The sequence below is a fragment of the Doryrhamphus excisus genome, linkage group LG14 (genome assembly GCF_037039965.1).
Source record: "Doryrhamphus excisus strain RoL-2023G ecotype Guam linkage group LG14, RoL_Dexc_Guam_v1.1, whole genome shotgun sequence".
NCBI lineage: Eukaryota > Metazoa > Chordata > Actinopteri > Syngnathiformes > Syngnathidae > Doryrhamphus > Doryrhamphus excisus.
Window position 1 is genome coordinate 1,405,415 of NC_136370.1, and position 14,586 is coordinate 1,420,000.

Consider the following 14,586-nt stretch of genomic DNA (forward strand, 5'->3'; position numbering starts at 1 on the left):
TTATGAGATATATTTACTTGTATTAAATATTGAAGTTGGGAAAATACGTTTTTAGCCAAATATACGAACAGCCCTTTTATTTGACTGAAATTGCTTTAAGAATACACACGCTGTGTACATACAATAATAAAATCAAGTTTTCTCAAGCTATTGTTAGATTTGCATTGTGTAAACAGTTAAGGCGTAAAGATGACGTCACGCCGTCGGCGTTGTCTGATGACGTCACAGAAATATTGGTACCCGACGACTTCGCCTGCAGTCTTTCCTCCGACTGGTGCTATCATCTAATTGAATTAATAATCCTGCTTCAGAAAGTCTTCGATGTTCTTTGTGCTGTTTTTGAAAGTATGTTTTTGTGGCAGCTGCCTGACGATGTCCTCTATCACATCTTGTCTTATTTGGACCGGAAGACACTCAGTCGTCTCTCTCAGGTGTCCAAAGCCGTTTTTCATGTCGTCAGCCGTGACATAGTATGGAAGAAGATGGCAAAAGACATGCTAAACACCGGAATCACTCCAAATGGAACTGACCTGTAAGATAAGTCTACGCTAGCATAGCATTAGCACTAGCTTGCCGATTGTAAGGGACTTTTATTGTGAAGGCGGAAGTGGGCTGTGGGTCCTTGATGGCTGTATCTGTGACGTTGAGACGAAGCTGCGTGATGACTGTAATAAGTACTGTACAACGGAGTGTTTTCCGGCCTTCACAATAAAAGCCTTGCACCTTACTCAGACCGCACTGAATGAAACAAGGGTCTCAGAAAATAGCTTACACCCTTCAAGTTTATGTTTCGAAACTCCTTGTAGTTGTGTTCCACTTGACCACATTGCTGTGTTAAATATTTGACTCAAAATACATAAAGTTGTATCATGTTCTGCATACAGTATGTGTCAGTTCCAACGATTTCTGTGTAAAAGTGGTATTAATATAATAATGTGTTATTGTTGCAGTTATCCTGGCATCTTGCTGAAAGAGAGAGTCAAGCGTTCTCTAAACTGGTGTGCTGGAGTCTGTCGAAGGGATACTCCTCTGAGATGGAAGACAAAGTAAGTCATGTTAAAAAACGCATAAACGCATTTATTAAAAACAGAAAAATTAATAAACTTTGCTTTGGTTTTGATTTTCTACAAGAAAAGCTCTGATAAAACATTCCACTGTTCTCAAATATCTTAATTTTTATTTTTCTACACAAAATAAGATGAAAAACAAATCAAGAATAAAGAAAATCAATCAATCAGTAAGAAATAAATAAATATAATAATAATAATAAAAGGGCAAATAATAAAAAGTAAAGAAAGCACATATAGTTGGTGGGTAGACAAATGATTTTTTTCAGATTAAAATGAACAAAGCATTATTAGAGCCCTGTAGACATGACAAAACACGACTATAGTCACATTTATACTCTTTTTATTTACAACATATTGCGCAACTGCAGGGTCTCGAGACACATGCTAACTCGCAAACTAGAGAGCTAGCGACCTAAACGGTAGCCTTCAAGTTATTTCCTTTCAACTTAAATAGCCAAAAACTTACCACTTCCACACGGATAGGGAGGATAACTATTAACAGTTATTTAACCTTTAACATGAACATGAATCAAACTTAATATTTTTTTCTGGGTACATGATACCATACAGCATCCATATAAAAAACTTACCACTTCCACACGGATAGGGAGGATAACTATTAACAGTTATTTAACCTTTAACATGAACATGAATCAAACTTAATATTTTTTTCTGGGTACATGATACCATACAGCATCCATATCAAACTTTAAACTTTCATATCAAGGCGGGGGCCTCAAACTAGTGTCCTGCGGGCCACATTTGGCCCGCGGGCCGCGTGTTTGAGACCCCTGCAATAAAGTAACCATTGAAATATTACAAAGGCAGATTAGGAACAGGTAAAGTCTAACCATATTATATCCATATGAACATATAAGACAGTATATACATATTAAAATATTGTTATTATTAGTTATTCTAAGTATAATTATACATCTTGTAGAAATTGCTACTTGACAAATATTTTTGTAATTTTTTTTTAGATTGCTGCCGTGGTTACAGCTGGATGGGGACACGCTATTTTTGTCTCAGGCGGCGGACATCCGAGCCTACCGTCTGCAGCAGAACTGCAGGAGGATCCAGCGTAAACCTGTTCACGTATACTCTGGCCACCGGGCGGACGTCTGCAGATTTGTTTTGACTGACTCTCACCTGATCAGCGGGGGGAGGTACTGGTGAATTCCCTCTGTCAAGAAAGTTATTTGACTCGTTATGAGTTATTAGTAGTAATGGTATGACATGTTATGACTCCTCCAAATATAAGAGTATCGATGACTCCAACCAATGAAATACAAGTACTAGTATGTCTATAATAGTCATGCACTCAGACGACGCATTTTTGTGTCTTTTAGTGACGGGAAGATTGTGGTCCACAGTAGGAGGAGTCACACATCAATGCAGTTATCGGGTCATAATCAGGAAATCAACTGTATTGACTCAAAAGATGGACTCATCGTCACTGGATCCAGAGATCAAACCACCCAGGTCATTATGCCTTTTTTTCGTTTTACGTTCTTGGAAACCTGCTTACAAGAGGATGTAATGTTTGGCGAGACACACAAGCACCAGACTTGTTTGCCAAAACAACAGGCTTTTACTGTACATTTGAATGATCTCACAAAAGGCACAATAATCCCTAACATGAGCCACTATTAGCTTTTTTATACAAAGGTGACTATAGGGTGGTTATTTCATGTCCTCAGGGCTCTAATTAGTTTAAGACACATATTCAGGAGGCCTGTGGTAACTCTGAAAATATTCCATTTACCTTTTGTGGTTGGGTCTGGAACCAATTAACAGCGATAAACGAGGGATTTATAATGTGTATTTAGAATTTGTTGGCGGTAGGTGAAATTTAAATTCATTTTTTTAAATTGTTCATGTTTGTTCTGTTCTCGTTTGATGGTTTCACCCTGGATATTGGGTAAAATTCTATCGAGTGGCTGTGATGTAGTGTAATTGCAACCTATAAAACGACTTGCAGTAGAAGTCAAGAAGATTGACTCAAGTATGGGAACTTTTGACTACATTGTCAGGTTGAAACGTGTTATGTACTTTGACCATGCTTTGCTAAGATTGTAATTCTTTCTGCAGATCTGGTCACTGGCGTCTTGCAGCCCAAGAGACGTAATTCCCTTGTATGACAGAGTCTGGTCTGTAGCAATTAATCCTGCACTCAGGTAAGACTCGCTCACTTGCACAAATGTTTAGTTACGCCTATTTTATTACCGAGCTAGGCCAAACTCCAAACTACACACAGAGATGGCTGAGGGTGCAATCGTATGGAGGACCAAAACTGCCAAAATAATAAATAAATAAATAAATAAAAGTGAAAACAAAAATGAAAAAAAAAATTAAATACAAAAAAATAAATATAAATGGAAATAAAAACAAAAATAAAAAAATATATACATAATTAAATAAATAAAAGCAAAAATAAACACAAAAATAAAAAACAAGATTAAAAATAAATACAAAAATAAATGTAAAAAATAAATACAAAAATAAATATATAAATAGATTTACATATCAATAAATAAATAAGCAAGAGGAAGTATACAGGGAGACAAACGGAGATCCCCATATTTACCGCCATTGAGAGTGGTGTGGTGACTTCCTCTTGCTGTGGCTGTTTGCAGGCATACCTAGTCGATTTTCGCACTCACATGTCGATCAACCAATAGGCGAACAGTTCAACCCAAGACACACTTAGGACCGCCCCCTCATTTGAATAGTTTTTCCTTCTGCATTTCAAGCTGACATTGTCTGCTGCATGAAATAAATACATATGAGAGCAGAGTGCTTTTATTTATTTATTGATATGTAATTCTATTTATATATTTATTTTTGTATTTATTTCTACATTTATTTTTGTATTTATTTTTAATTTTTGAATCTTGTTTTTTATTTTTGTATTTATTTTTGCTTTTATTTATTTATTTATGTATATATTTTTTTATTTTTGTTTTTATTTCCATTTATATTAATTTTTTTGTATTTAATTTTTTGATTTTTTTTCATTTTTGTTTTTATTTCCACTTGTATTTATTTATTTATTTATTTATTATTTTGGCAGTTTTGGTCCTCCATACAATCGAACTCGGGTCTGGGAATCGAACCACTGTTTTACATGAAAACAACAATTAATTTACAAGTACAACACCTTGGGTTTGTTACAATTGTCACATTTGGAACTGAAGAATGTGCGTTCGTTAAACTTTCCCTACAATGAGTAACCTTCTGCACGCTACACGCCTCCATGGCTGTCCTGTTATGGTTTTACCAGATCGATTCCTGCCACCTTGTGGCCATTTTGTATCCTAAAGGTATTCTAAGTGAAATCCGTCATTGTGCTATTGCGTCATCACGTCTTCTAGCCTCTATCAACTGAGTGGAAAATACTCATCTGGATTGACTTTGAAATGGAGTTGGCCAGTCTGGTCTAGAACCTTCATGAATCCTCCAATTTGCTGCTTGAATAGCAGACAAGACCTTAGGACACCTTTATACTCTTTTTATTTACAACATATTGCGCAACTGCAGGGTCTTGAGACACATGCTAACTCGCAAACTAGAGAGCTAGCCACCTAAACGGTAGCCTTCAAGTTATTTCCTTTCAACTTAAATAGCCAAAAACTTACCACTTCCACACGGATAGGGAGGATAACTATTAACAGTTATTTAACCTTTAACATGAACATTAATTTTCCTTATTTTTTCCATAACATTGACTCTATGTTAATGCTGCTGTTCTTCACACCACCTGTATGTTGTTCTTTGGAATTAGCCATGATGGTGGAGTTGGTGCAATCCGTACACTCCACCAACCATGTACACAAGCACACTGTTCCTCCCACTGCTTGTTTGCTCCTTTTTTCCAGTGCATAGGAAGGTTATTGTAACTGAGTCGAAAAGCCGAGGCAGGTGCAGGACGGTCGCCCCCATCTTTGACGCGATGCTCCTTGTTGTTTTCTCATTCGGAATCCTTTTTCCACACGCCTCATTGTGGCTCACGAGGCTCCTTTTTAAACCACTTTTAAACCTTTTTATTGGGACGTTACATGACAGTAGAAGTATTAGTAAAGACTCAACAATGAAAGGGCAAGATCATGTCAACAGCAACATATCGACATTTCGACAGATACAGATGGGCACACAAGGGTGGCAAGAAATAAGGAAGTAGTAGAAAATTCCAGATTAGAGCTGGATTTTCATGGTGTCGTCTGATTCCTTATCTTTTGTCCGTAGTGGACTAACCATCCAATGTTGATCACTAATAGGGACCTCAAGACTCACATAAAGACTCATGAATAACATGGTAGGTGAGGGTGAGCAACAACGTGGCATAGTAGACATAATGATGAGGTCCATAGCAAAAAAAAAAAAACGGGCCCCAACTCTAATTAGGCCCCGTTTCTTAGTGTTTTGTCTGAATTAAATGAAACTTTGGTCATAACTAGTTTATTATATTCAAAACATCACATCAAAACACTAGGGTCTTTGGCCTTTTTTTTTCTCCGTTCTACAGCATATGTTCTAGATCAGAGGTTTCAAACATGCGGCCCGCGGGCCAAATGTGGCCCGCAGGACACTAGTTTGAGGCCCCTGCTTTGATATGAAAGTTTAAAATTTGATATGGATGCTGTATGGTATCATGTACCCAGAAAAAATTATTACGTTTGATTCATGTTCATGTTAAAGGTTAAATAACTGTTAATAGTTATCCTCCCTATCCGTGTGGAAGTGGTAAGTTTTTTATATGGATGCTGTATGGTATCATGTACCCAGAAAAAATTATTACGTTTGATTCATGTTCATGTTAAAGGTTAAATAACTGTTAATAGTTATCCTCCCTATCCGTGTGGAAGTGGTAAGTTTTTTATATGGATGCTGTATGGTATCATGTACCCAGAAAAAATTATTACGTTTGATTCATGTTCATGTTAAAGGTTAAATAACTGTTAATAGTTATCCTCCCTATCCGTGTGGAAGTGGTAAGTTTTTTATATGGATGCTGTATGGTATCATGTACCCAGAAAAAATTATTACGTTTGATTCATGTTCATGTTAAAGGTTAAATAACTGTTAATAGTTATCCTCCCTATCCGTGTGGAAGTGGTAAGTTTTTTATATGGATGCTGTATGGTATCATGTACCCAGAAAAAATTATTACGTTTGATTCATGTTCATGTTAAAGGTTAAATAACTGTTAATAGTTATCCTCCCTATCCGTGTGGAAGTGGTAAGTTTTTTATATGGATGCTGTATGGTATCATGTACCCAGAAAAAATTATTACGTTTGATTCATGTTCATGTTAAAGGTTAAATAACTGTTAATAGTTATCCTCCCTATCCGTGTGGAAGTGGTAAGTTTTTTATATGGATGCTGTATGGTATCATGTACCCAGAAAAAATTATTACGTTTGATTCATGTTCATGTTAAAGGTTAAATAACTGTTAATAGTTATCCTCCCTATCCGTGTGGAAGTGGTAAGTTTTTTATATGGATGCTGTATGGTATCATGTACCCAGAAAAAATTATTACGTTTGATTCGTGTTCATGTTAAAGGTTAAATAACTGTTAATAGTTATCCTCCCTATCCGTGTGGAAGTGGTAAGTTTTTTATATGGATGCTGTATGGTATCATGTACCCAGAAAAAATTATTACGTTTGATTCATGTTCATGTTAAAGGTTAAATAACTGTTAATAGTTATCCTCCCTATGCATGTGGAAGTGGTAAGTTTTGGGCTATTTAAGTTGAAATGAAATAACTTGAAGGCTACCGTTTAGGTCGCTAGCTCTCTAGTTTGCGAGTTAGCATGTGTCTCAAGACGCTGCAGTTGCGCAATATGTGAAAGAAAAATAAAAAGTAAGATATTTGAGAACAGTGGAATGTTTTATCGGAGCTTTTATTGTAGAAAATTGGAACCTAAGCAAAGTTTTTAAAAAATGCGTTTTTTTGCCCAGACCCTAGCTCCAGTGGCCCCCCAGGTAAATTGAGTTTGAGACCCCTCCAGTATCGCTCGGGTTCTCCCTGGTTCTCGCTCATTCGAAAGCGGCCATCGTGTGCAATAACGACTCCTCCTCGCCACCGGGCCACCTGATCAAAGCCCCCGAGGACATTTGTTTGTTGGTGTGGCTTTGACGCTCTCCCATGTCGAGGAGCCAAAATCCAATTATGTCGGCACATTATTCCGTGCCACATTCTTGCCAAACAAGGCGGGATCCTGATTTGGATGTCGGGTGGGTCTGGTGTGGGGTGCACGCAACACTGACCATTAGTGCAGGAAAAAGAAGGCAGTGAAGGGAGAAGCTACCCTGAAGAGAGGTGAGAACAAGGAGGGGGATAGGATTGTTTTGTCTAGAATTCCTCAAGCACAACTACAAAGATCTTCCAGGGGCCAAAAGTGCTTTTGAACATTTTAAAAGAAGAAAATGATTGTTGGATAAACCGTCAGCTATTCGCCACTTTCTCACCATCGCCAGGGGGGATGGCCTTTGACCTTTAGTATCAAAGTACAGACTGATGCCACGGCCACCACCCAGCCAGCTCGGGCCTGCCCTCCGTGAACGCTCCCCCACCCTCGGCAATACCGGCCGCCGAGCTCACACACTCCAATTTCACCCCCACTGCTCCGCCCCACTCGACCTGGAGGAAAATCCTGAATTTCACGTCTTTCTCATCGCTCAGGAGTCAAGAATTCAATTAGTTAAAAAAAGGGAAGAAAAGAGCCAGGCGGCAACAATGCCATAAGGGAGCAGAATGTGCGTTCCCACCAGCTAAATAGCGCCGCCCTCCCTGGGACCCAAAGGATGCACACTGCAGGAGGCCAGAATAATCACAGCTCAGTCCGAACCCCCTCATTACACTTCCACACGCCACCTCACCTTGCATTCCTCACACACATGCGCCCCTTCCCCATGAAACACTACTGTACTTGGAGCTTTGCTCTTCGGGTCTGCGGGACTGGTCTCCAGGCAGACGGGAGAAAGTTCACTCAACTTGCAGGAGAACTAAACGAAATACCAAATACGTGTCTTCCAAATGTCTTCAAAACTTCCACAACCACAACAAACATGCCCTGATGGTCTTCCCCAGCCATCCTAGTCACTGTATCAGTGCCGTGGCTCCTTCCATCAACGTCATCCATCCACTTCCCAGGTTCTTGGAGGGATGGTGGGGCAGCAATGGTCAATGGTCTGATGGCAACCTCACCATTCCATCTTTATTTACCCGAGGGGGGCTGGAGTACAGCCGTGTACCTTCTCGTGTTTCATTTACCGTACGTGTGCTTCAGTCAGTGATTGAAGTGTAGCGTTAGCGCTGTCGCCACGGGACTTGGGCTCTTCTTGGGCTCTTCTTGGGCTCTTCTTCTTGGGCTCTTCTTGAGCTCTTCTTCTTGGGCTCTTCTTGAGCTCTTCTTCTTGGGCTCTTCTTGGGCTCTTCTTGGGCTCTTCTTGGTCTCTTGGTCTCTTCTTGGGCTTTTCTTGGGCTCTTCTTGGGCTCTTCTTGGGCTCTTTTTGGGCTCTTCTTGAGCTCTTCTTGGTCTCTTGGTCTCTTCTTGGTCTCTTGGGCTCTTCTTGGTCTCTTGGTCTCTTCTTGGCTTTTTCTTGGTCTCTTGTTGGGCTCTTGTTGGGCTCTTTTTGGGCTCTTCTTGAGCTCTTCTTGGTCTCTTGGTCTCTTCTTGGGCTCATCTTGGTCTCTTGGGCTCTTCTTGGTCTCTTGGTCTCTTCTTGGGTTTTTCTTGGTCTCTTGTTGGGCTCTTCTTGGTCTCTTGGGCTCTTCTTGGGCTCTTCTTGGGCTCTTCTTGAGCTCTTCTTGGTCTCTTCTTGGGCTCATCTTGGTCTCTTGGTCTCTTCTTGGGCTTTTCTTGGTCTCTTGTTGGTCTCTTCTTGGGCTCTTCTTGGTCTCTTGGGCTCTTCTTGGTCTCTTGGTCTCTTCTTGGCTTTTTCTTGGTCTCTTGTTGGGCTCTTTTTGGGCTCTTCTTGAGCTCTTCTTGGTCTCTTGGGCTCTTCTTGGTCTCTTGGTCTCTTCTTGGGTTTTTCTTGGTCTCTTGTTGGGCTCTTCTTGGTCTTTTGGGCTCTTCTTGGGCTCTTCTTGGGCTCTTCTTGAGCTCTTCTTGGTCTCTTCTTGGGCTCATCTTGGTCTCTTGGTCTCTTCTTGGGCTTTTCTTGGTCTCTTGTTGGTCTCTTCTTGGGCTCTTCTTGGGCTCTTCTTGGTCTCTTGGTCTCTTTGTCTCTTCTTGGGCTCTTCTTGGTCTCTTCTTGGTCTCTTCTTGGGCTCTTCTTGGGCTCTTCTTGGTCTCTTGGTCTCTTCTTGGGCTCATCTTGATCTCTTGGTCTCTTCTTGGTCTCTTCTTGGGCTTTTCTTGGTCTCTTGTTGGTCTCTTCTTGGGCTCTTCTTGGGCTCTTCTTGGTCTCTTGGTCTCTTTGTCTCTTCTTGGGCTCTTCTTGGTCTCTTCTTGGGCTCTTCTTGGGCTCTTCTTGGTCTCTTGGTCTCTTCTTGGGCTCTTCTTGGGCTCTTCTTGGTCTCTTGGTCTCTTCTTGGGCTCATCTTGATCTCTTGGTCTCTTCTTCGGCTTTTCTTGGTCTCTTGTTGGTCTCTTGTTGGTCTCTTGTTGGTCTCTTGTTGGTCTCTTGTTGGGCTCTTGTTGGGCTCTTGTTGGGCTCTTGTTGGGCTCTTGTTGGGCTCTTTTTGGGCTCTTTGTCTCTTCTTGGGCTCTTCTTGGGCTCTTCTTGAGCTCTTCTTGGTCTCTTGGTCTCTTCTTGGGCTTTTCTTGGTCTCTTGTTGGGCTCTTGTTTGGGCTCTTGTTGAGCTCTTCTTGGGCTCTTCTTGGGCTCTTCTTGGGCTCTTCTTGGGCTCTTCTTGGTCTCTTAGTCTCTTTGTCTCTTCTTGGGCTCTTCTTGGTCTCTTGTTGGGCTCTTCTTGAGCTCTTCTTGAGCTCTTCTTGGGCTCTTCTTGGGCTCTTCTTGGGCTCATCTTGGACTCTTCTTGGGCTCTTCTTGGACTTGTCTTGGGCTCTTCTTGGGCTCTTGGTCTCTTCTTGGGCTCTTGGGCTCATCTTGGGCTCTTCTTGGGCTCTTCTTGGTCTCTTCTTGGGCTCATCTTGGGCTCTTGTTGGGCTCATCTTGGGCTCATCTTGGGCTCTTGTTGGGCTCTTTTCGGGCTCTTCTTGGTCTCATCAGCTTTTACACACAGCCAGGAGTTGGCATTTTGGATTGTCCGATTCTCTGTGGGACAATATATAGTTTATAGTAGAACATTCCTTGACTTCTTCACTCATTTCATTCTAAAATATTGGAGTGTTGTTCGTGTGCCACATTGAAATGGAATATTTCTCCAAGTCGTATTTCTCCTTCTTTGTGGAGAGGAATCATTTGGGGGCAGGTTTGTGGGTTTTTAAATATTTTTTCATGGTTGAAGAAAATGTCATTTGGAGCAAAGGGGAGGGAGTACTTTTTACAATTGTATCGTTATCAAAGTCCAACCATCCATTTTCTATCGTGCTCGTCTCTGGATCCCTGGCCTGGCTGGAGGTTTTTCCTTTGTTTGTTACCGGCGAGGACCAGTATCAAATCCACCCAAGTTAGTCAGGTGTATCGGACACAGTGTCGTGAAAGAGTACCTCGTTACAGACCTCATACGTACAAGACATCAAGTCAGGGTTTGGGATGAGATTCCAACGACATCGGCACTTTGAGTCCCAGTCAGGTCTGCATTGGTTTGTGGCTCAGTTAATAAAACCGCGTTTGCCAAATATTCGGTACCTAGGTTTTTGCGAGTACTGATCTGCAGTTTCTACAGCGGCCGATCAACTCGAGCTTCTTAGAGTAACGATTGAGTCTTTAGAGTACCTAGAAGAAATACTGAATTGCAGCGATATCCGTGCGGTGGGATCAGCGGATTAGACTAATGAGCGTCACTCCCACACTATACCGACGAGCAGAAAGCTTTGTGATCACTGAAGCTTTCTGGTCTTGATTCAAATGTCCATGTCATGCTCCTCCAGTCCTGAACAACACATGGAGGTCCCCTTTCACTGGACCACTGACTCACTAACCCACTAAGACGCACGCATATCAGCAGATTATACTTGGAAATGTACTTCATTACTTTTACAAAGTTGATATTTGCATATCTGTTACAACTCTCCTGAAACTAAACGGAGAATAGACCTAAAGAGTTTGATGCTGTCTTGAATATTTGGGGGCGTTATTGGAGGGGCGATAAAGTCGTTGTATTCGTTATTTCAACGATCATATGAACTTTTTGGGTGCTAAATGAGTTTGTTCCTGCCATTAGTGTGTATCTCGTGCATATGGTGTTGATGCTATGAGTCCGTTCCAGCCGGCTGAACACAACTGAGGGGCCAGTTGAGGAATGTCCTGGTGACCTTACACAGGAGACACAAACAGAAGCCAAAAGGGCCACAGGGGGTGGGGATGGAACAACAGGGTCTGGGGTGGGCGTATGTGGAGTGTGTCCATGCAGAGCAGCGTGGGAGACAGCCAAAGTGCACGTTTATGTCCGTGTTTGGATTTGATTGGGATAAAAAGCATTGAAGTTGAGGTATAAGGTGTGTGTGTAGATGGCTAGAAGGAATGCTATTAAAGGACTACGTTAGCGTCTTGATGTCTCCACGGCCTTTTACGACCAAGCCGGGGTTTTTTTTTTGCCACCTTCAAGGTGTGATGTATGTCATTGGAAGGCTTAGTTCATTTAGACGTCAATGATGTATGCATTAAACGTGTTTACGTCATAAGCTAGCTTAGTCAGGGCTCGACAATAACCATGTACCGATGGCCCGGGGCAAGTTAAAACAAAATTGGGGCAAATAAATCCAATCAGTGACATTCCCGTCGGGCAAGGAAAACATTTATCATGGCGTCCCTGCCAACATGGTCTAATTCAGGGGTCTCAAACATGTGGCCTGCAGGACACTATTTTGATATGAACGTTTAATGTTAATGCGGCCCGCGCAACTTTGATATGGATGCTGTATGGCAGGGGTCTCAAACTCAATTTACTTGGGGGCCACTGGAGCTGTTCTCAAATATCTTACTTTTTATTTTTCTGCACAAAATAAGTAATAAATAAATAAACAAATCAAGAATAAAGAAAATCAATCAGTAATAAATAAATAAATATAATAATAATAATAAAAACTTAAGAAAGCATATATAGTTGGTGGGTAGACAAATGATTTTTTTCAGATTAAAATGAACAAAGCATTCAAGTAGTCTCAAACATGCGGCCCGCGGGCCAAATGTGGCCCGCAGGACACTATTTTGAGGCCCCCGCCTTGATATGAAAGTTTAATGTTAATGCGGCCCGCACAAGTTTGATATGGATGCTGTATGGCAGGGGTCTCAAACTCAATTTACTTGGGGGCCACTGGAGCTTGGGTCTGGGTGAGACTGGGCCGCATCAGGTTTTCCAAAAAAAAACACATTTATTAAAAACAAAAAAATTTTTAAAAACTTTGCTTTGGTTCCAATTTTCTACAATAAAAGCTCTAATAAAATATTCCACTGTTCTCAAATATCTTAATTTTTATTTTTCTGCACAAAATAAGTAATAAATAAATAAACAAATCAAGAATAAAGAAAATCAATCAGTAATAAATAAATATAATAATAATAATAAAACGGCAAATAATAAAAACTTAAGAAAGCACATATAGTTGGTGGGTAGACAAATTATTTTTTTCAGATTAAAATGAACAAAGCTTTCAAGTGGTCTCAAACATGCGGCCCGCGGGCCAAATGTGGCCCGCAGGACACTATTTTGAGGCCCCCGCCTTGGATGCTGTATGGTATCATGTACCCAGAAAAAATTATTACGTTTGATTCATGTTCATGTTAAAGGTTAAATAACTGTTAATAGTTATCCTCCCTATCCGTGTGGAAGTGGTAAGTTTTTTATATGGATGCTGTATGGTATCATGTACCCAGAAAAAATTATTACGTTTGATTCATGTTCATGTTAAAGGTTAAATAACTGTTAATAGTTATCCTCCCTATCCGTGTGGAAGTGGTAAGTTTTTGGCTATTTAAGTTGAAAGGAAATAACTTGAAGGCTACCGTTTAGGTGGCTAGCTCTCTAGTTTGCGAGTTAGCATGTGTCTCAAGATATGCAGCTTGATTGGTGGACGTTTGCTTAGAAGTCCGAAGTCGTAACGGAGCATTGGAGAACCGGGACTGTGTCAGCGTTGCGCCAAAATAATGCGAGAATAATGGAGCATGGACGCCATGGACTAGACTTAGCCATAGACTTTGACTCGTGGAACAACTTTGGAACTCCTGATCTTAACTTTACTAAAATTGTCACCTAAGTCCAGAATTAGGTGCGAGGGGTGTGCGCACGTACCTGTATGTGTTTGGGAGTGGGTGTCGTGGGGGTTGACTTGCACTCTGCGGCCATTTTCTTCCTCTATGACTGATATAAAAGCATCAGGCATATTTAGAAAGCAGATGAAAGCACCTTTTCTAAAGTGGATACACATCAGGCACAAAGCCCAGGGGTCAAGCGCAACAAATTAACAAGCCTCTGGAGGTGATTGGATGGCTTGGGGGGGGGGGGTCTCACAGCCAAATGCCTCCACACAGTGGGGATGTGAGCATTCATGTGTGATTGTCCTCGGTCAGTCGGACATTTTTGTGTACGCGTTATGTCTTAAGACGTCGTCATTTGAACAGAAGTCATTTATTTGATTGGATGCTGAGCACGATGGCACGTCACTATGCTTCTTATTTTGCAACGACCATTTCAATACATTCAATTGTTGACACAACATAGACGCACACACATACATAAATAATGAAATGCACTCCTAATTTAAAGTCAGTGAGGCAGCGTTAATCTAGTCAAAGTGCAGAACTGCTGGGGGCTGCTGGGTTGTCTTTGCTAACACTTGGGAGGGGTCTCAAACTCAATTTACCTGGGGGCCACCGGAGCTAGGTTCTGGGTGAAACCGGGCCGCATCAGGTTTAAAAAAAAAAACAAAAAAAAAACCCATTTATTAAAAACTGGAAAAAAAATATCTGATAAAACATTCCACTGTTCTCACATATCTTAATTTTTATTTTTCTACACAAAATAAGATTAAAAAAAATAAATTAAGAATAAAGACAATAAATCAATCAATCAGTAATAAATAAGTAAAATAATAATAAAACAGCAAATAAAAACATAATAAACCACATACAGTTGGTAGAGAATTTTTTTTTCAGATTAAAATGAACAGTATTAACAGTTATTTAACCTTTAACATGAACATTAATGAAACGTAATAATTGTACCCAATTAGCAAGTTAGCATGTTAGCATCAGTTCCATCTGGGAGCAGCGTGGTAACTTTAACAACATGTTTAATGAGATGCTTTATCTTCAAATCATTTCCTGCATTTATTTGTACCCAGCGTCATAAGCCTTTAGCTTCATTGCTAATCCAAAGCAAAACAAGGCAGGGTAACACTATGGGCGGGGCAAAATCATGTTAATTGTGTTCGTTG

General features: G+C 40.6%; 1 protein-coding gene across 1 annotated transcript in view; it reads left to right on the forward strand.

Annotated features, from left to right (window-relative positions):
* Window positions 1-219: 219 nt before the first annotated feature.
* fbxw4 (F-box and WD repeat domain containing 4) overlaps window positions 220-14,586 on the forward strand; it is a 27,386-nt gene continuing 13,019 nt past the window's right edge. The window contains exons 1-5 of the mRNA XM_078796043.1: window positions 220-532; window positions 951-1,046; window positions 2,054-2,239; window positions 2,423-2,555; window positions 3,165-3,250. Of these exons, the coding sequence (XP_078652169.1) occupies window positions 348-532; window positions 951-1,046; window positions 2,054-2,239; window positions 2,423-2,555; window positions 3,165-3,250 (686 nt within the window). The 5' untranslated portion in view covers window positions 220-347. The remainder of the gene's footprint in view (window positions 533-950; window positions 1,047-2,053; window positions 2,240-2,422; window positions 2,556-3,164; window positions 3,251-14,586) is intronic.